Source organism: Lissotriton vulgaris, chromosome 5 (genome assembly GCF_964263255.1).
Source record: "Lissotriton vulgaris chromosome 5, aLisVul1.2, whole genome shotgun sequence".
NCBI lineage: Eukaryota > Metazoa > Chordata > Amphibia > Caudata > Salamandridae > Lissotriton > Lissotriton vulgaris.
Window position 1 is genome coordinate 1,958,095,011 of NC_141693.1, and position 23,252 is coordinate 1,958,118,262.

At 46.6% G+C, this 23,252-nt stretch overlaps 1 protein-coding gene across 1 annotated transcript in view; it reads right to left on the reverse strand.

The window, feature by feature from the left end:
- Positions 1 to 18,157, reverse strand: part of LOC147717868 (uncharacterized) — a 198,729-nt gene extending 180,572 nt beyond the window's left edge. Inside the window, exons 1-2 of the mRNA XM_086919889.1 lie at positions 18,148 to 18,157; positions 17,246 to 17,531 (exon numbers count right to left, since the gene is read on the reverse strand). Coding sequence (XP_086776015.1) covers positions 17,246 to 17,531; positions 18,148 to 18,157 — 296 coding nt within the window. The remainder of the gene's footprint in view (positions 1 to 17,245; positions 17,532 to 18,147) is intronic.
- Positions 18,158 to 23,252: the final 5,095 nt, after the last annotated feature.

Sequence of the window (23,252 nt, forward strand, 5' to 3'; positions counted from 1 at the left end):
CCGCGCCCAGCGCCAGACCCCCTGGTCCTCGCAAAACCCACTCCACCCGTATAACGTATGACGCCGCTATCCTCTTTGCCCTTAACCCCGGTCGCACACCACAATGCTGGGAAGCTGCCCCAGGACACACCCATGGACCCTTCGCCTGCCACTCCTGCAAGTTCGCCTGCATCAGGACCCACACCAAATCCACTAACTCCAAACACAGTTCCGACTCTAACCACCTGAAGTGCATCCTGCTGAACACCCGCTCGGTCCATAGACACGCCACTGAACTCTGGGACCTACTCGACACTGCATCGCCGGACGTCGCATTCCTTACAGAAACCTGGATGAACACCTCATCAGCGCCTGACATCGCCATAGCCATCCCGGACGCTTACAAGATCATCCGAAAAGACCGCACCAACCAAACAGGAGGAGGCATCGCCATCGTCCATAAGAACACCATCCGAATCACGACCAGCTCGGACGATAACCTCGCTACCGCAGAACACCTCCACTTCCAGATCCACACCGACCCCAGGACCACACTTAGAGGCACCCTCATCTACAGACCACCAGGAACCCGCACACAATTCAACGAAGACATCACTGACTTCATCAGCCCACATGGCCTCACCTCCGAGAACTACATCCTACTGGGAGACCTCAACTTCCACCTGGAAAAGAAAAACGACAGCAACACCACCACCCTCCTGGACAACCTGGCCAATCTCGGACTCAAACAACTTGTTGACACCCCCATCCACCTTGCCGGACACACGCTCGACCTTATCTTCACCTCCAGCAAACACATCTCCTTCGATCACACCACAGCTCTCCATTGGACGGACCACAGCTGCGTTCACTTCAACTACAAAAAGACCTCGACCCACAACCCCCCACAACCTGTTCCTCGAAGAAACTGGAACAAAATCACTAGAGACCAACTCTTCACATCGCTTAACCAAAACCCTCCTGCCATATCATCGAATCCAAACCAAGCTGCCACCAAACTCACACAATGGATCACCCACAGCGCTGACGAACTAGCACCCTTGAAAAACCACCAGATCAAACAAGGTAGCAAAAAGGCCCCCTGGATCAACGATGACCTTAAGAAATCCAAGAAGTTATGTCGTACTCTCGAGAAAACCTGGAGAAAAAACCCAACCACTGACAACCTTGACCACCTTCAAGGATGACACCTGCAAACACCACCAATTGATCTGATCCACGAAGAAATCAGCATTCAAGGATCGACTCGACAACAACGCCCACAACAGCAAGGAACTATTCAACATCGTCAAAGAATTTACCAACCCCACCGCCGGCACAAACGACATCACTCCCTCCCAAGACCTCTGCGACTCTTTATCCTCTTTCTTCCACAACAAAATCGCCAACATACATAACAGCTTTGAAAACCAGTCCGAAGAACAGTCCACTCCACCCACCTCCGAACCAAAACAGAACTCTCACAACCTTTGCGCCTGGAACCCAATCACTACTGAAGACACCATCCGCCTGATGAACTCCATCCACTCAGGATCGCCAACCGACCCATGTCCCCACCACATTTTCAACAAAGCAGTCTCCATCATCGCACCCCATCTCCGCGATGTCATCAACTGTTCCTTCAACTCCGCTACCTTCCCAGAAAGCTGGAAACATGCCGAACTCAGCGCCCTCCTGAAGAAACCCACAGCAGACCCCTCTGAACTTAAGAACTACCGCCCCATCTCACTCCTCCCATTCCCTGCCAAAGTCATTGAGAAAGCCATCAATAGTCAGCTCGCCGCCTTCCTTGAATCCAACAATTCCCTCGACACCTCACAGTCCGGCTTCCGAGCCAAACACAGCACCGAAACCGCCCTCATCCCCGCTACAGACGACATCCGAATGCTACTGGACAACGGAGAAACAGTTGCTCTCATCCTACTTGACCTCTCCGCCGCCTTCGACACAGTCTGCCATAGCACCCTCATACAACGCCTCAGCAATGTCGGAATACAAGGAAAGGCTTTGGACTGGATCATCAACCCAGAGAGTCCGCCTCCCCCATTCAAATCAGAGGTCACTGAAGTCATCTGCGGAGTACCACAAGGATCATCACTCAGTCCCACCCTCTTCAACGTTTACATGAGTCCCCTCGCATCCATCGCGCAACAACACAACCTCAACATCATCTCCTACGCAGACGACACCCAGCTGATCCTCTCCCTCACCAAAGACCCTAACACCGCCAAAACCAATCTACACGAAGGAATGAAAGAAGTAGCCGAATGGATGAAGAACAGCCGTTTAAAACTAAACTCGGACAAAACGGAAGTCCTCATCCTAGGATCATCCCCCTCTGCCTGGGACGACTCATGGTGGCCACCGGCCCTGGGTACAGCACCCATACCTACAGACCACGCACGTAACCTGGGCTTCATCCTAGACTCCTCCCTCTCGATGACCAGACAAGTCAACACTGTCTCATCCTCATGCTTCAACGTCCTTCGCATGCTCAAAAAAATCTGCCGTTGGATCCCCACCGAAACAAGAAAGACTGTCACCCACGCACTGGTCACTAGCCGACTGGACTATGGAAACACCTTCTACGCCGGAACCACAGCCAAACTACAGAAAAAACTCCAACGCATCCAAAACGCCTCAGCCAGACTCATATTGGACATCCCCCGTCAAGCTCACATTACCGGTCACCTGAAAGACCTCCACTGGCTCCCCGTCAACAAGAGAATAACGTTCCGTCTCCTCACCCACGCACACAAGGCCCTCTACGACCTAGGACCCGAATGCCTCAACACACGACTGTCCTTCTACACACCCACCCGCCAACTACGATCATCCAATCCAGCCCTCGCCGCACTTCCGCGCATCCTAACGACTCTATATGCTAGATGGGAGGTGGACAACTGTGATATAACCTGCGATGGACGTAAAAGTCCCCCTACTGATTGTGATTAATGTTCTCCTATGGGATATTACCCCTCCTTGACTGCCATGTATGTACCATGATATTCGCCATATTTTGACTGTAAACATTGTATGAGGAGCATGGTTTCTTTTTTTTTTTATATTTTTTTTATTGAGATGGTTCCGGGTATCACATAAATTCATAACTTAACAAGATACAGTTCAGGTATTTGAAATAAAAAAAATAACACAATGTAAACACATTCATAGAAATTCAAACAGAACAAAAATTAAAACATACAGGAGTATATACAAAAATAAATTCAATATCTTAGCTTGATCTTTAAGTTCTTATTCATCAATTTTCTCTCCAATTTTTAAGCGGAGCCCATATCTTAATACCCAATTCCCTCATCCTCCTTCCTTTAAAGTCGTACAAACATTCCTCAACGTTGTGGATCCCCAGCAGTTTAGTTAACCACATCTGAAAGGTGGGGGCTACGGGATCTTTCCATCCAGCCAAAATTAAAATCCTCATAACAGCCATAGAAATGAAAATAAAGGCTTCATCTTCATATTCTAACCTTAGACTAGCATCCCTACCGATCAAAACCATAGTAGAGGATAGAGTGATCTGTTTCTCTAATAACCCCGTTAAAAATCTTTCAATTTCTTTATGAACAGGAGTTAAATTCTGACAATTATAAAACATATGTGGTAAATCTGCTGGACCTTGATCGCACCTGGGGCATCTATCAATATCCCTCTTACCCCACTTATACAACTTAGCAGGTGTATAATATAGGTTAAAAATAGTCTTATAATGTTGTGCCTTTAAGTTCGAAGCTCTTAGAATCCTTTTATTCATTGCGAGGGCAAAGTCAATATCTACATCTGAATCGCCAATTCTTTCCGCCCAATCTGATTCGATTTGACCAATATCATCCCCCAAACCCTGAAGGAGATAGCTGTAACCAATTTTTATCCTCTTACCGCCATTCATCACATATTTCAGAATTGGATTGAGCTCCTGAATCAGAATCCTAGGTCTAATAGCTTTCAGTGTTTCTTCTAACTGTCTGTATAAAAACCATTGATTTGCTGGTATGCCGATTTTTTGTTGAAGCACGTCAAAACCCAATAATTCCGCCTCCACCATGACATCACCCAGACACTTAATCCCCGCATCCTTCCATATCTTACTATTTCTATTCTGTCCGAGGTGCACAAAAGGATTTGAATGCCAAATGTCTATCATATGGTTAATTTTCGGAATCTTCAGATATCTCATTATTGCTTTCCATATGCCCCAGGCACTCAACATCACTTTACTCCCCACCCTTTTAAAATATCTACAATTTATTTCTCGAGTAAGCAAACCCACTGCTTTTCTACCTACTAATAATTCGTATATTGTAGGAGTTCTATCTACAACATTCAATACATCCCTATCATCATATTTAAACAGAACATTCATTTGTAATATTAGACAGGCCCAATGATACAGCCTCAAATTTGGTGCAGTCAACCCCCCGCCCTCCAATGGTGCTGATAGTCGAGCCAGAGATCTACGAATTTTCCCATACTGCCATACAAATTGTGAGAAAACCGCTTCCAATTTCTTGAGGACACTCTCGTCTACAGAGGTATGGCTCTGAAAAGGTACAGAATTTTTGGGAACATAGACATCTTCAAAACATTCACTCTTCCGATTAATGATAAGTGTAAAACATCTATTCTTCTCAGCTCTTTATCTATTGTTGTAATCAGGGGTACGTAATTTTCTTGTACAATTTTCTCCACATTCGCGTTGATCCTCACTCCCAGGTAGACTGCTGATTCCACATAGCTTCGATCGACCTTCTGTATATTATTAGTACTAATTATTATAGTTTTTCCTTCATTTAACTTATATCCCGAACAGATCCCAAAAGTTTTAGCTAATTGAATCAATTCTCTTATGGCCGTCTGCGGATTGGTAGTTGTTATTGTCAAATCATCTGCGTAGGCCAATATTTTAGTTGAGTGTCCATTTAGTATAACCGGGGAGATTTGGTCTGAGTCTAAGATTTTTCTTATTAATGGATCAATGTAAAGAGCGAAGAGTATAGGGGAACAAGGACATCCCTGACGAGTGCCTCTCCTAATTACCACTTCATCTGACTGTAATCCCATAGTTGTAATTCGGGCTACTGGATCTACATACATGGCTTTTATAGCTTTCATACATTTTCCTCCGAACCCTCTACTGACCAGCACCTCCCATAAAAATTCCCAGACCACTCGATCGAAGGCTTTTTCAGCGTCTAGGAGAATCAAGGCCATCTCCCCCCCCCATGGCAGCTGTCGCATTGAATAATAAAATTGCCCGCGAGGTGTGATCTGTCGTACCCCTCCCTGGGACGAACCCGTGCTGCCAAGGAGAGACAAGTTGGCCAATGATTCCCCCCATCCTCTTTGCCCATACCTTTGAATACAATTTGGTATCCACATTTATCAAAGATATTGGCCTATAGGAGCCTGGGTTTTCTTCAGGTTTGCCTTTCTCTCGATGACCAGACAAGTCAACACTGTCTCATCCTCATGCTTCAACGTCCTTCGCATGCTCAAAAAAATCTGCCGTTGGATCCCCACCGAAACAAGAAAGACTGTCACCCACGCACTGGTCACTAGCCGACTGGACTATGGAAACACCCTCTACGCCGGAACCACAGCCAAACTACAGAAAAAACTCCAACGCGTCCAAAACGCCTCAGCCAGACTCATATTGGACATCCCCCGTCAAGCTCACATTACCGGTCACCTGAAAGACCTCCACTAGCTCCCCGTCAGCAAGAGAATAACGTTCCATCTCCTCACCCACGCACACAAGGCCCTCTATGACCTAGGACCCGAATGCCTCAACACACGACTGTCCTTCTACACACCCACCCGCCAACTACGATCATCCAATCAAGCCCTCGCCGCAATTCCGCGCATCCTAACGACTCTATATGCTAGATGGGAGGTGGACAACTGTGATATAACCTGCGATGGACGTAAAAGTCCCTCTACTGATTGTGATTAATGTTCTCCTATGGGATATTACCCCTCCTTGACTGCCATGTATGTACCATGATATTCGCCATATTTTGACTGTAAACATTGTATGAGGAGCATGGTTTCAATAAAAAAGTAATAAAATCAAATACAAATCTGGCAGTTTCATATGATAGAAGAGACCGGTTATAAAAAAGATAAAACAAAACTAAAGAAATAAAAGAATGACCAGAGAAGTACCCAGGGGATGAGGTGAGTCAAAACAAACCTCTTGGCTACCGGTCCTTAAGCAAAGCTGGGAAGCTAAAAAAAAACACCTACAAGGTCCTAAAATCGACATAGACGTAAAAAAAAAAGTAACAGCATTAAGCTTTTTTTAGGGCAGACGAGAGCTGCCCTTGGAGTCCTTTCCCCCACTGTCTTCCCCAATTGCTAACGGGCACCTATGCAGCCGACCACTGTCCTGGCCCCCCTTAACCGTTGTGAGGCTGTGGGAGGAGGAGCTGTGGGTTCACAATTGTCCACTGCCTTGTTTGCAACTGGGCAGGGCACACTGTGGCAGTTGTCACTAAAAATGTCTCCTTCCTATTTTTATATTGCTTGGTCATAAATTATATGTTATGTTATGGGGTTTTGTAGAGCGCACAGCTGCCCCAGCAAAGGGGCGTCCCGGCGCTGATCCTAAACAAAACACAACAGAGAACAGAAAGGGTCATCCGGAAATTAAGGAAATAGGAAAGTTTTAATGGCTTTCCCGAATTGGTAGAGTTCATTTATTTCGCGAATGTGCATAAACACAAAGCCTTGCATTGGACCCTTTGTTTTTATGTATATTCAGCTTATCGAAAATACACCAAAGAAATGAAAGGCTTTATTTTGCAACCCCCCTCATAACTGAATTAGTTTGCACCAAAGCTGGAAGGCTGAAAGTGAGAGTGCTGTACATTTTCTCAAAGTTTGGTGCTGCTTTCTGTATGGAGGCGGGCTTTATTAACAATGCAAAACAAGCATTGGTAAACGCATCAGGTTTTAACCTAGGTGAATAATAATAAGCTGTTTTTTGTTGCACGTTGCAGCAAGCTAAGTAGTTGTACAAAATAAGTTACAGAAAGTCTGTGAAAGTGTTATGACTTGTTTATGTACAGGAAGGCAATATATTGTGCTGTTACTAGTGGTGTAGTGTGGGTAAGTAATAACATCATTTGAAAAATGAAATGAAAGAGCAGCCACAGCACCTGCTGCACCATTCAAATTATGACCCTAGTACCTGCAAGAAAACTGCATGTGTGAGTGCCTGTTTAGTAGTAAAATATAGCAATATTTGGTGTTGAGAGGAGTTATGACAACTTTTGGCCCCGGTGCCACTGCTCCTGTTGAACCATTCAAATAATGACCCTAGTGCCTGAAAGGTTAGTGCATTTGTGATTGCCTGTTTAGTAGTAAAACATTGCAATAATTGGTGTTTAGAGGGCTTCCTAGAGCTTTGGGCTCTGGTGTCACTGCACCTGCACCACCATTCCAATTGTGATCCTAATGCCTGTAAGGTAACTGCACTAGTGACTACTTATTTAGTAGTTAAATATAGCAGTAGTTGGGGTTTAGAAGAGTATTGACAACCTTTGGCCCCGGTGCCACTGCACATGCTGCACCATTGAAATCTCTACTGCCTGTTAGTTAAATGCACTTGTGACTGTTTTGTTTAGTTGTAAAATTAAACAATAATCTAGGTGTGCACCATTCATATTATGACCCTGTTGTCTGCAAGGTAACTGCACTTGTAGTTGTTTTTTTAGCAATCAAAACATGGACTATCAGGTGTTGAGAGGGGTGGCTGGAGCTTTTGATCCCAGTGCTACTGCACCTGCTGCACTATTGAAATAATGACCCGACTGCTCGCTCGATAACTGCACTAAAGACGGGCTGTTAAGTTGTAAATATAGCACTTACTCATTTGTGAAGAGGCCATCGACTGCACAGCGCACTTTCTGCATCGGCGTGTGAGGCTCCCAGCTGACGACTCGCCGCACCCGCTTCGCGGGTGCCGCTTCGCTGGTGAGCCCCTGTCTCAGCTGCTGTGTGCGTGCACATGAGAGGACCTCGGCGGAAAGGCGGTAAGGGGCGTGAGGCACCAGCGGGGCTGCGAGTGTGGAGGGACTTCATTTCCCAGAAGTCCCTGCGAGACCACGGAAGAGCTTCCGGTCCGCTCTCCCTGCTGGCCCGCCCCCCGCCCATCTAAAGTCTTCAAAAGTGGACCGGCAACCCCTGTCTAGTGGGACACTTACTCATTTGTGAAGAGGCCATCGACTGCACAGCGCACTTTCTGCATCGGCGTGTGAGGCTCCCAGCTGACGACTCGCCGCACCCGCTTCCCGGGTGCCGCTTCGCTGGTGAGCCCCTGTCTCAGCTGCTGTGTGCGTGCACACGAGAGGACCTCGGCGGAAAGGCGGTAAGGGGCGTGAGGCACCAGCGGGGCTGCGAGTGTGCAGGGACTTCATTTCCCAGAAGTCCCTGCGAGACCACGGAAGAGCTTCCGGTCCGCTCTCCCTGCTGGCCCGCCCCCCGCCCATCTAAAGTCTTCAAAAGTGCACCGGCAACCCCTGTCTAGTGGGACACTTACTCATTTGTGAAGAGGCCATCGACTGCACAGCGCACTTTCTGCATCGGCGTGTGAGGCTCCCAGCTGACGACTCGCCGCACCCGCTTCGCGGGTGCCGCTTCGCTGGTGAGCCCCTGTCTCAGCTGCTGTGTGCGTGCACATGAGAGGACCTCGGCGGAAAGGCGGTAAGGGGCGTGAGGCACCAGCGGGGCTGCGAGTGTGCAGGGACTTCATTTCCCAGAAGTCCCTGCGAGACCACGGAAGAGCTTCCGGTCCGCTCTCCCTGCTGGCCCGCCCCCCGCCCATCTAAAGTCTTCAAAAGTGCACCGGCAACCCCTGTCTAGTGGGACACTTACTCATTTGTGAAGAGGCCATCGACTGCACAGCGCACTTTCTGCATCGGCGTGTGAGGCTCCCAGCTGACGACTCGCCGCACCCGCTTCGCGGGTGCCGCTTCGCGGGTGCCGCTTCGCTGGTGAGCCCCTGTCTCAGCTGCTGTGTGCGTGCACACGAGAGGACCTCGGCGGAAAGGCGGTAAGGGGCGTGAGGCACCAGCGGGGCTGCGAGTGTGCAGGGACTTCATTTCCCAGAAGTCCCTGCGAGACCACGGAAGAGCTTCCGGTCCGCTCTCCCTGCTGGCCCGCCCCTCACCCAAACCGCCACTTACTTAACACCAACTCACTCCCGCAGCGCGGGACGCAGCCCGGGCTAAGACTGGGCAAAGACAGGGCCGTTTGAGGCCGTTCGAGTACGGGTGAGTCCGGTCCGGCCCATCACCCTAACAACCACACTTCGGCCTCCCTAATACAGGTATCTACAAACAACTTGATCCCCTTCACATTGGTTAATCTATCACCCTCCCCAGGTGTATAATCATTGCAAAATGAACACGAGATCCACCAGGCAGAAAAAAAAATCAAAAAAGAATGGCATAGGCGACCAACTACTAGGTCCAATGGATGACTTCCTGGCCAAAGCTAATACTTTTATTGATCAGAGCATAAGCTTAATCGAGGGCAGAGTCTCTACAGAACTGGCAATTGCGCGTCGTTCATCAATGGGATTACTTGCAACAGCAAAAACCCCGGAAATACACCCATTTTCAATGCAAATGGCAGCGACTACAAACAGACTTAGTCTACCTAACAATGTTGACTTGTCAGCATCCCAATTATCCGTAACCCTTTCAGAAACCAACCTTGAGAACACCCCTGATTTTTTTCCCGACCCCACACCCGAAGAAACCAGACAAATGAGAGGCAAGCGGGAGGGGGCCGTAAAAAAACTGAACACAAAGAGCAAATCGGATCATACTACAAAACCCATAACATCCAAGCATTCAATATTGGTTACTGACACAAACGTCCCAGTGGCATCTAACCATCCCGCTCCCCTAACCAATAACGTGGTAACAATTCATCATGTTCCGCGTGATCTCTGTGATCCCTTAATGCCAGATTCACTAACCTCTGAAAATATAGGAAGACAACGAGAAACAGCAAGATTACTCACAGAGATAGCTTTTCTTTTAAATTCCCACATACGCCCACTAAAAACAAGACTCAGCAATATAGAGAGGCAGCTAACAAAAATCACTGGCTCTTTAAAATGTATATCCCCACAACCTCATACCAAGCCCACTGCAAACCCAGAACCCACACATACCGCTCCTAAGAAAACTGCAACCGTACCTCCCCCACAGTCTAAAAAACAAACCACATTGATCCTTCCAACAAACACTACCATTCCACAAAAGTTGACTCCCACGCCCCTGGTCATCCCCTCACAAGCTAGTTCCCAACCATTACCCGCAGCAAACTCTACCTCCACAAAAACTCCTGCTCCCAAAACACCTGCTTCCAAAACACCTGTAACAACAAACCCTAAACTACCCCAAACAAAAAATGCCTCGAGACCGACAACCGAACAAGTACCCACCCTAAACTTACCACCTGAGGCCACTCCATACGTGGTAGTTATGACGGGGGTCCCCGAACTTACAGGTGAGGGGAACGAACCCAACTGGTCACTAAAGAACAAGGTCCAGTACTGGCTGAATATAAATCGTCCCGTCCCGCCACCTTGGAAAAGTAAAATAGCCTCAGTATCCCGGACCTCGTGGGTAGGTTACAGGAAAAAAACAATTCGAGGAGACTGCATAGTCATTACGTTTGAGGATCCCAACATAGCTGACTATATATGCTCTTGGGAACATAACAACTCCTCCGGGGGGATTGTCACAAGACCCCTGTCTTACTTTTACCCGAAAAGGTTCAATAATAACAACTATCAACGTAATTTTGACAACATGTGGAGGAAGCCAATCCCGCAACCATGGGAGCTTGAACCTGCCGCCCCCAATCCTGTAATGCGACTTACCGAACCTATTAACTCTCGGTATCCATCTAATTTGAGCTATCAGCAGAGAGAAGTCCCACGGCAGATCGTGGGCCCTCAAAATAGATTTGGAAACTGGGAGCAATGGGAGAGACCATCTCACCAATCTTTTGGCCCCAATTATGAAGGCACCAACAATGGGCAACATTGGCTAGGCTTCCCGACCACGAACAGGTTCAGCGGCCTGGAAATGGTCGATTGACAAACATCTAAATTACCGGAGCCCTCATCAACTACAATAACACTCCCACACCCAATTCCAGCGCCTACCCTATCTACTTCACACAAGTACAATGTCGCACAACAGCACAAACCCACCCAGCTTTCCATGATCTTCTGGAATGTTGCTGGACTCCGTAATAAGATTGAGGATGGTTCGGCAGCAGCCTTCTTGAAGGATTACCAAATTATATCTATTCAAGAAACATGGGCAACAACTGCCCTCCATCTAGTGGGATACAGAACTTTTACTTCTTTCGCCCTTCCCAGCACCTCAGGTAGACCTAAGGGGGGTCTGGTAATCTACATGGCCAACACAATTGTAGATACAAAGATCATCAAGACTGACCTCCTTCCGAACTTTCAGATCCTCACGCTCTCTGTAGGGAAAAAAACTCGTTTATCAATAGTAAACACATACAACAACTTGGATCCTGTTAATTTTCTGAGCATTCTTGACCAAATTCAAGATAAATTAATAGAACATACCCACTACAAACAGAAAGCGGACACTGCCCACGTAATTTGGGGTGGCGACTTTAATCTGCATCCCTGCCCAAACATTGATATCTGTGGAATAGTAGATGAGTCAGATATCCCTTTAACTCACTTCACCCACTCAGAAGTGGGGTCTGCCATGAACAAAATACTATCAGACTTGGATCTCCAAATCTTGAACCCCGTTCAACAAACAACCAATAAACTAGAGCCAACATACAGAGGAAGGGGCCACAAGACCACTGTGGATTACATATTAATCACAGAAGCCCTAAAACCGCTAATCGGAACATTTAAAATCTTGGAAAATTGTCACAGTGACCACTCCGCTCTTAGCCTTAGTCTCCAATTACATCACTCGAATCCTCTGATGGTAACTATAGCTAACACTTTATCACAGAACAGGCTCGATCTGAACAAGACCAATGGCTTCACAATCAAATGGAAAAAAGTGGACCCTAACATTCTTACGAAGAGACTAGTTACTCTCGCCTATAAAAATATTTTGATCTGTCTTGATCCCCAAGCGGAGGCGAATCAAATCTTGGAAAATTTTAATACCATCATAGAATATGTCAAAAACCTGTTAACCAGATCCTACAACCAAAATAAGTTAAAGACCACAGGCTGGTTCAACCGAGATTGCACGAAAGCACAAACCAACTTGAGGAAAGCTCTTGGAGAATCTAATAGAGATCCAACAAAGATCCAAGGCCTCAGAAGAGAATATACTACTGCCAGAAAGACGAGGGAAAAAGAACTAAAAGCGTCCCTGTGGATGGCCCTACACGAGAGCGCACTCGCGAAGGACTCCCAGGCTTTCTGGAAAATAGTTAAATCCCCTTCTTTAATTGATCTCAGTGGACCAAAAATAGACGTGGCCATAGACGAGGCCACATGGACGAGCCATTTTTCGAAAATCTTTCAATCCACACCTAATTGTGATCCGTACCAGCCTGCATACAATCCGGTCACCTTCCCGATCTGCCTGGAAGTTGACCTACAAGATTTCGAAAAAGCGCTATCCTTAAGTAGGCCCGGAAAAGCTCCCGGTCCCGACGGGGTCCCCGTTGATTTATTTAAATTCCTTCCCGACCTCTGGACCCCAATAATCACGAGAGTTTGCATTGCAACTATGGAACTCGGATTATTAGACTCATGGTCATCATCAATAATGGTCCCCATTTTTAAGAAGGGGGACAGGCAAGACGTCAAGTGTTATCGTCCAATTTCCCTTCTTGATTCTCTGGGTAAAGTGGTCGGCAGAGTCCTCCTTGGAAAGTTGCAACAGTGGGTAGCTGACGAAAACATTCTCTCTGACCTACAGTTCGGCTTCAGGGAGGGCTTTGGAACCATTGACCAAGTATTGAATCTTTCCTTGCTTACATCCAAGTATACCCTAGCAAAAACAGGGACTATCTTTATGACATACGTGGATTTGTCATCCGCATTCGACTGTGTCTCACATACCAAGCTTTGGGCGCTGCTGAGCAAGTTGGGGGTAGACCCTCCTCTTTTGGACTTTTTAAGGGAACTCTACAGCGGGGCCACAGCGAGAGTGAGGTTTGGGACAAGAGGAGAACTGACGGCACCGTTTGGGGTAGAGCGGGGAGTGAGGCAGGGCTGTGTCCTCGCCCCCTTTCTATTTTCATTATACACCAACGGCCTCGAAGAGTGTATGCTGAAGGGGGGAAGAGACCTTCCAAAAGCAAAAGATCGCCTGATCCCCGCCCTGCTCTACGCGGATGACGCTGTCATCTTAGCCCGAACTCCAATTGAACTACAGAAATCGCTAACCAAATATGCAGATTTTATGGCTGCCCTGGACCTGCATATAAATGTGAAAAAAACCTTCGTTATGGTGGCAGGTGGCACAAAAAAACATGCAAAGACCATCTTTCTGAAAGAACAAAAAATTGAAAGAACCACACAATACCCCTATCTGGGAATCATGATAGATGATGCCCTAAGTTGGAAACCGGCGGTAGAGGCCAGGAGACAACTTTTTAAAAGAGCGATCATGGCACTAGTGAAATTTTCAAATAGACTAGGGAAAAAACCTCAAGCTGAACTGCTCCAAATATATGCTGCAAAGTGCCAATCCATAGCATTATATGGTGCTGGGATCTGGGGGCATATCAACACCAGCCCCATTCAAAAAGAGGAAAACATTTTCACGCGATTCCTCCTATCAATACCACGAGGCACTTCCGTCTTTGCCTCGCATATAGAATTGGGAATCCCTTTCATTGAAGATCTGATCAAAATCCAACCTCTAATGCTTTGGAGAAGAGCCTGGCTATCCGAAGAAAATAATCTGACAAAAAATATTCTTCGAGATATCATGGAGCTGGACTACGCAAAAAAAATACCATGGCTCACATATATTAGAAATTTCCTCTATGATCTAGGGATCGAGAAATATTATAACAACCCAGAACTAATGAATGAAATCTCTAAAAAAGAACTAAAACAAATAGCACTGAGCCATCTGGACTCCCTGAGACTATTAACGCTGGCCACAAAAAAATCTGCCACGCATGCAATCATCATTCAGCAGACTCTGAAAATTCAGCCATACCTCACACTGGAGATTTCCACCTACGAAAAGATGCTCCTAACAAGGTTCAGATTGAACCTATTTTTCAGATTGATGACCTTCCCTGAAAAGAACAATTGGAGCACCCAAATGGTCCTGTGCCCCTGTGACGACCACTCGCAACAGTCCACTATCCATACAGTACTTTTCTGTAAGTTCTACCACCCACATCGAAAGACATGGCTTATTCCTCTATTAAAGAAATGGGGCCATAGACAGTGCCGCCCAGCGATGTTATCACTTCAACTTCTGGACTCTGAATGTACGGTATATCATGTACTAAATTTTTTAAAATGCATCATGAGACATAGAAATAACCTCTAACTGTAATTTACTACTTTTTACTCTTCGTAAACAAATTGGTACATAAAGGGGAGTGTTTTTATCCTAAAATTTTTTTAATGTAATCCCTTTTAAGTGAATGTTTTTATACCATGTTATTTTTTATGGCTTTTTCAAAACTGTAAAAACCGAATAAAGATTATTATTATTATTATTGTAAATATAGCAATATAAGGTGTTTAGAAGAGTTCTGACAACTTTTGCATCCGGTGCCACTGCACATGCTGCACCACTCAAATGGTGTACCTGTTGCCTGTAAGATAACTGCACTTGTGACTCCCTGTTTAGTTGTGAAGCATAGCAATAATCAGTGTTAAGTGGGGTGCTTGGAGCTTGTGGTCTCGGTGCCACAGCACCTGCTGCACCATTAATATTATGACCCTAGTGCTTGCAACTGCACTTAAGACTGCCTGCTTAGTTGTAAAATATAGCAATATTAGGTTCTAAGAGGAGTTCTGATAACTTTTGGACCTGATGTCACTGCACCTGCTGCACCATTCAAACAATGGCCCTTTGCCTGCAAGATAATTGCACTTGTGACTGCCTGTTTAGTAGCAAACTAAAGCAATATTTGGTGTTTGGTGGAGTTTTGACAACTTTTAGCCCCACTGCCACTGCATCTGCTGTACCATTTAGATCAAGCCCTTTTAATTGCAAGGTAACTGAAATTGTAACTGCCTGTTTAGTAGTAAAATATAGCAATATTAGGTGTTTAGAGGAGTTCTGACAACATTTTGGCCTATTGCCACAGCATATGCTGCACCATTTAAATTAAGCCCCTTTCAATTGCAAGGTAAATGCAATTGTGACTGACTGTATAGTAGTAAAGTATAGCAATATTAGGAGCTTAGAGGAGTTATGGCAACTTTTGGGCCCGGTGCCACTGCACCTGCAGCACCATTCAAATCATGACCCTGTTGTCTACAAGGTAACTGCAAATGTGACTGCCTGTTTAGTAGTCAAATATAGCAATAATATGTGTTTGGAGGATTTCTGACAACTTTTGGACCCAGTTGTCTGCATCTGCTGCCCATTCAAATCATGGCCCTGTTGCCTGCAAGATAACTTCACTTGTGGCTGCCTGTTTAGCAGTAAAATATAGCATAGCTCTTGTATATTAACTTTATTTTTAACTCACAATGTTTATTACAGCATTTGAATTTAATCATAATGACCAAATAGATTAAGTTGAAAAAATCAATCTGATAATGCCAACAAAGTGCAAAGAAAGGTACTGAGGCATGAATAAGAAATGCCACAAATGTTCCAAGTCTAAAGCACCTGCTTTACACAACTAAGTAATAAAAAGCAAGCATTCCAGAATACTGTCAGAAGCTGTCTGCCTTATCAGTGGGAAGAGATATTTTCTTGACAGTGAATGGGGCTTAAACAGTGTGAACAGATTTAATAGAAGTATCGTAAATGTGTCGAGCCAGGGGAAGTAAAAAAAAAGGTCCACACAAAAGCGAATGAATACAGTACTTTGTCTTTGGAAACTGATAAGAGCCTCCTTTTAAGATACATTAAATACAAGAGATTTCACAAGAACAGCGCAAGCGCTGTGCAGGCAAAACCGGAAAAGGATTTCTTATGGGACACAGTACCAACCTTAACTGCAATTCCATTGAGGATCACAAAATAGCAAATGGGCACAGGATGGTACCTGAAGTTAGACTCGATTTGACTAAATGCAATGCCAAATGTTTAACACCCAAAGAGAGGTAGCCCAAACTCTTAAAAGACTCAGATGGAAAAAGACTCAAATGTCAATCGAAGAGCCAACACAAGTAACATCTCTAAATAAGCAAAATAAATTGTTGTTCAGCTTCCACAGATAACCAACACTGGTGCACAAAGTAGTAAAGAAAAGATATTTTTCTTAGTGTTTTTCCATTTCAAAATAAATGTTCTTTGAAATTTCAAACTAAAGGCCTGTTTGGAGTTTGGTGTATGCAGGATATATAAAAAAGCAGAGGCTATTCTGTCTGCACTGTTGAGAGTTTATAGATACAAACCTATTGTAAGTAGGACAGATGGATGTCAGCCACTTTTTAGCAGATGTCCAGTATATCCACATAAATCCACCTCTAACTTCCCTACTGACATCACATTGATGAAAAGGTATTGACAATGTGATGTATGAGTTACTCTTTTAGAATGCATGATAAATGATGTAGCGAGTAATCAGGTTTTGTATACTAACATTTTTTCCTTATGGTTCTAGGAGTGAAGACAAAACCCTCCAAATGAGCACAGTGCAGTGCACCTATTGACAATGACATTATTGTGATCAGTCATTGTGTTTGAGAATTGAAAAACACACCATGGAAAGATTTTAATTATAGAAATTATAATACTTGTGTGCAAATACTAAAACATAATATTGCAAAATCTACTATAAAAGTGTAAAAAAGTGATAGAATATTTTAATTTGCAGAAAAGACTGACATTTTTAAGAAAATCTAATAAGTTAATGGAAAAACCCATATGGTAGATTTGTATTAACATAAAAACAGAAAACACTCTGCACTACAAATCTTCATCACTCATACCTAACACTCTTCATAGGTGACCTGGATCAAGGTACTCTCAACATGTTAAATTACCACTAACTTACATATTGGTCCCACACAACTTTCAGCCAACCCTACCTGGTGTTCAGGAGACCGCTCATCCCCAGCCAGTCCCCAATGTGGATTTCGGCACCGTTGATTCTTGTTGACTCATTGCCTCCTGGGTTGGTGATGGTCACTGAAGTTACAGGCAAGGTGACCTGTAGATCCACCCTCCACCAGGGGCTGAAGCTGTACTCCGTGGAGCTGCAGTCACCCTGTGTGAAATCGCTCCTCAGATCCCCATCGATGGCCCGACTCGCGACAGCCTCATCGTCCAGCGTGCTTGATTGACTGGCGAATCCCAAGAGTGCGACATTGATCTCTGTGAAGAGAAATTGTGAGTTCCAAAGCTACATCCGGGCAATGAGGAGTGAAGTCATGAGTACAGAAGATAGACTTGTAAGAAGTGCATTTAAAAAGCCAGAAGAAATAGACTGGGAAAGACCCAGAAGGTCCTGCGAAATTACAAGGTGAGTGTCAGAAATATCCAGATAGTAAGACACAACCACCCATGCCTAAATCACGAGTCTTTACCACCTATGCCTTTACCATGCATGCCTTTACAGCAAATTTTGTTGTAAAGGCATGCTTGGTAACGGCATATGCGTGGTAAAGGTCCCACCTGCCCTGAGCTCTGAAATTCAGCCCGCCTGCATTGTAATCTACTCGCCCCATTCCTATAAGCTACCCCAACCCCCTACACTGAGCCTTAAAACCCAGCCCCCAGTCCAAGCACGATACCCAAGCCCAGCAGTCCCTCCATGAGCCCTAAAAACTAGCCCCCAGCCCTGAAAACTGTCCCTTCCCCCTGCCCTGAGCCCTAAAGCTCAGCCCCCTGCCCTAAAAGCTACCTTAACCCAGCCCCCAGACATGAGCCCTAAACCAGCTACCACCCCTAAAACTTAACCCCACCTCCCGCCAGCCACAGCCCAACTTACCAAGCTGCATCCTGGTCCCTCCTGCCACATGCCTTCCAGTTCCTCTCCCTGCCCATCCGCTCAGACAGCTAGAACGTTGACTGCCTTAACCACACATATGCGTGTTTAAGGTATATGCTTGGTTAAGGCAAGTATTGTTTAGCTTGTGGGGAAATGGCCCGTATGCTTAGGCCTACGTTGTAAAGGCTGTTTCCCATAAACATCAGGAAGCGCTAAACTCACACCTGCCAACATGTGGAACACGAAGGAGATTTAGAGATCATGTGAATCGCATTCCGCATGGGAGTCAGAATATCAAATCTCATGCAGTAGTGGGAGCCACATGGGGCGAGTTTACGGTTTTGTTCTGGAGATGTTGAGGCTAAGGTTGTTACAGATGTTCAATGAGGAAGGTTTTTCCAGAAGTAGAGGGCCATGGCAGAAGAATATCATTCTCTCCTGCCCATGGGTCTGGGGCTACTGGGAACTGTGCTTGGCCAAAGAGTAATCGCTAGAAAGGAACTGTGGGGTTGGACTCTTTGCCTGAGGTGCTCCATTGGCCAAATAGGGGGTGGGTTGCTGCATTTTCAGCTTATTCACTTTTTTTTAACTTGTTTTGCTGGCAGACATGAATGGAGGCTGTTGCCATAGTCCAGGTGTGAATTAACTTTAGGGTAGCTTCTGGAGTGAGGGGTGGGGTTTTTAAGATGGTTACGTTGGCAGAGGCTTAACTACTTTAATGTTATAGCAGGGAGGGGTCTGCGTTTTAAGCAAATGATCTTCCTTTTCATGTTTTACATGAAGGCTGTTTGTTTGGAGAAGTGGATGTCTAGTGAGTTGTATTCTTTGAGTAAGTTGGATGTACCTACAATATCTATATTTTATGCCTGTCACATTTTAAACGAGTTTGGCCCAGGCAGGAATCTGTTGTCTCAAGACCTTTGGATGTAGCCAACACTCTTCCCTCTTTTCCTGTGAAAAGGAGCACCTAATACCTCTAGAAAAGTATACTGTTTGGTTAGAGAATGGTGTCATGCAGACATAATATCCTCACCGTTGCTTGCTGACACGCTGTCCAGTTGAGGTAGACCTGGAAAATATGGCATCAGAAAATGTATTATAATTTGTATTCCTTGAGGAAATCCTGCTAGAAGTCAGTAAATAACATATCTCACACTGGAACACTCACTGCTTCGTATTCGGTATGTAACACTAGGGCCGTCACTGTGAGTATACCACTAGCACACTCATTGCTGCACAGTCAGCATATATAACACTGCTGACACGCTATCAGAATTACACAGTCAGTATATCTAACACCAGAGCACTCTAACACCAGCCATATATCTAAGACTGAAGCGCTCTCACTGTTGCACAACCAGCACAGGTAACTACAATAGACTGCTTTCACTCTAACACCAGTAAATTCTCACTCTTCTCCCACTCCCTGACCATCAGAATGTTGCTTCTAGCAGGGTCAGTAGCTGAGGGGCGTACCTCACTTTTATGCCTCTCTCTGACCCCCAGAGTGCTACTTCTGGTGGGGTCAGTAGTGCCTCACTCTTTTCCCTCTCTCTAACCCCCAGATGGCTGCTTCTAGCAGGCTCAGTATCTAAGGGGCGTACCTCACTTTTATGCCTCTCTCTGACCCCCAGAGTGCTACTTCTGGTGGGGTCAGTAGTGCCTCACTCTTTTCCCTCTCTCTAACCCCCAGATGGCTGCTTCTAGCACGGTCAGTGGCTAAGGGGTGTATCTCACTTTTTTACCTCTCTCTGTCCCCCGAGTGCTGTTTCTAGCAGTCAGTAGTGCCTCGCTCTTTTCTCTCTCCATGACCCCCAGGGTGCTGCTTCTAGCAGCAGGGGCGGCTCTAGGCTCATGGTGGCCCTGGGCAGGGAGGGTAGGTAGGGGGCCCCGGAAGAGGGGGTCCGGGCAGGACGGAGCGCGGAGGCCAGTGAAGAAGGGGGGGGGGGGGTCAGGGTGTTTGGAAGTGGAACAGAACCGAAGGCTGCCAAATCCCTTCCAGGGGCCGCCAAGCAAATATGTATCCCCTCAGAGGATTATTATATTAAGGATATATATTGGCGTGGTGGCCCCTGGGGTTTGGTGGCCCTGTGCAGGTGCACAGCTTGCACATGCCTAAGGCCGCCCCTGCTAGCAGAGTTAGTATCTAAGGGGCGTACCTCACTCTTTTCCCTCTCTCTAACCCCCAGATGGCTGCTTCTAGCACGGTCAGTGGCTAAGGGGCGTATCTCACTTTCTTACCTCTCTCAGACCCCCGAGTGCTGTTTCTAGCAGAGTCAGTAGTGCCTCGCTCTTTTCTCTCTCCATGACCCCCAGGGTGCTGCTTCTAGCAGCAGGGGCGGCTCTAGGCTCATGGTGGCCCTGGGCAGGGAGGGTAGGTAGGGGGCCCCGAAAGAGAGGGTCCGGGCGGGACGGAGCACGGAGGCCAGTGAAGAAGGGGGAGAGGGTCAGGGTGTTTGGAAGTGGAACAGAACTGAAGGCTGCCAAATCCCTACCAGGGGCCGCCAAGCAAATATGTATCCATCCTCAGAGGATTATTATATTAAGGATATATATTGGCGTGGTGGCCCCTGGGGTGTGGTGGCCCTGTGCAGGTGCACAGCTTGCACATGCCTAAGACCGCCCCTGCTAGCAGAGTTAGTATCTAAGGGGCGTACCTCACTCTTATCCCTCTCTCTGACCCCCAACAGTGTTGCTTCTAGCGGGGTCAGTAGTGCCTCGCTCTTTTCGCTCTCTCTGAACCCCATGGTGCTGCTTATAGCAGGCTCAGTAGCTTATGGGAGTACTCACTCTTATGCCTCTTTCTGACCCCCATAGCTCTACTTCTGGTGGGGTCATTAGTGCCTCGCTCTTTTCCCTCTCTTTGAACCCCAGAATGCTGCTGCTTCTTGCAGGGTTAGTAGCTGAGGGGCGTGCCTCGCTCTTTTCTCTCTCCATGACCCCCCAGAGTACTGCTTCTAGCAGAGTCAGTAACTAAGGGGCGTGCCTCGCTATTTTCCCTCTCTCCCACCCTAGTGTGTTGCTTTTAGCAGGGTCAGTAGCTGAGGGGAGTGCCTCGCTCTCGTTCCTCTCTCTGACCCCCAGTGTGCTGCATCAAGCAGAGTCAGTAGCTGAGGGGCGTGCCTCCTTCTATTCCCTCTCCCTCAGAGTGCTGCTTCGAGTGGGGCAGTGGCGTCTCACTCTCTTTCCTCTCCCTGACCCCCTCCCCCCCCCCCGAGTGCTGTTTCACGGACAGTCAATAGTTTAGGAAAGTCTCTTTCTCTCTCTTACCTGTCCAGAACCAGAGGGCCAGCAGAATGCCCCATTGCAACATGCCTTGTCCTCTCTGTATGGGAAGAAGAACACAATACTTGTTATTGTCATACAACTCAGTGGTTTTCTATTGCATTGAAGTATCGCTGAGTAGGATCCTAAAAGGATATACGCCTGCTCAGTTTGGACCCAGCTATATTAAAATCAGTCTCAACCCTTTTCCAATAGGAACAGTCCAAGTCGAGCTGCCAAGTCAGGTTCTCCCTGACCCTGAACACAACCAACCCAGGGCCAGCTTCGTCCTGATTGGGGTTATCAGTCGTTAGTAGCCTACTTTTAGTGCCACAAAGAGCATGGGACCCACTTATGGGTAAACTCTTGCCGGTGCGTCACTTTTTGTGACGCACCAGTGGTGTAAAAAATGCGCCTTGTTGCGCCATATTTACAAAATCGATTTAGAAAAGGGGGTGGTGATGAACAGAGTGTCTGAGTTAAACAGACCACTCTTACCCAGTCCAAAGATCAGGGCTTGATCCATCACCGTTATTTATCTCACTGCCCCATCCCAGCTCAGAACCTGGCTATATGCAAATCAGTCTGTCCCTGGCCCAGTGCATCATGGGAACAGGGCAGACTAAACTACCAAGCCAATTCTTCACCAGAAAGGAGACAAGCTACCGGGGACCGGTTTCTGGCATTTCAGCCTTCTTCGGCCCGGCTTGCTTGAATCCTGATGGAGCAGTGAGAAAGGGACTCATGTCTGAGTATACCCTGCCACACCTATAGTGGCCAAAAACGATTTAGAAAAGGGGGTGGTGATGAACAGAGTGTCTGAGTTAAACAGACCACTCTTACCCAGTCCAAAGATCAGGGCTTGATCCATCACCGTTATTTATCTCACTGCCCCATCCCAGCTCAGAACCTGGCTATATGCAAATCAGTCTGTCCCTGGCCCAGTGCATCATGGGAACAGGGCAGACTAAACTACCAAGCCAATTCTTCACCGGAAAGGAGACAAGCTACCGGGGACCGGTTTCTGGCATTTCAGCCTTCTTCGGCCCGGCTTGCTTGAATCCTGATGGAGCAGTGAGAAAGGGACTCATGTCTGAGTATACCCTGCCACACCTATAGTGGCCAAAAACGATTTAGAAAAGGGGGTGGTGATGAACAGAGTGTCTGAGTTAAACAGACCACTCTTACCCAGTCCAAAGATCAGGGCTTGATCCATCACCGTTATTTATCTCACTGCCCCATCCCAGCTCAGAACCTGGCTATATGCAAATCAGTCTGTCCCTGGCCCAGTGCATCATGGGAACAGGGCAGACAAAACTACCAAGCCAATTCTTCACCAGAAAGGAGACAAGCTACCGGGGACCAGTTTCTGGCATTTCAGCCTTCTTCGGCCCGGCTTGCTTGAATCCTGATGGAGCAGTGAGAAAGGGACTCATGTCTGAGTATACCCTGCCACACCTATAGTGGCCAAAAACGATTTAGAAAAGGGGGTGGTGATGAACAGAGTGTCTGAGTTAAACAGACCACTCTTACCCAGTCCAAAGATCAGGGCTTGATCCATCACCGTTATTTATCTCACTGCCCCTTCCCAGCTCAGAACCTGGCTATATGCAAATCGGCAAAATTGGCTTTTGTAGTTTGGTTTGCCCTGTTCCCATCATGCACTGGGACAGGAACAGACTAATTTGCATACAGCCGGGTTCTGAAACTGGGATGGTGCAGTGAGCTAAAAAATGGTGTTGGATCTAGCCCTGATCTCTTGACTGGGTGAGAGCTTTCTGCTTAATTCAGAGACTCTGTCCCTCACCACCCCTTGTTGTAAATATTTTTGTCCACCCTAA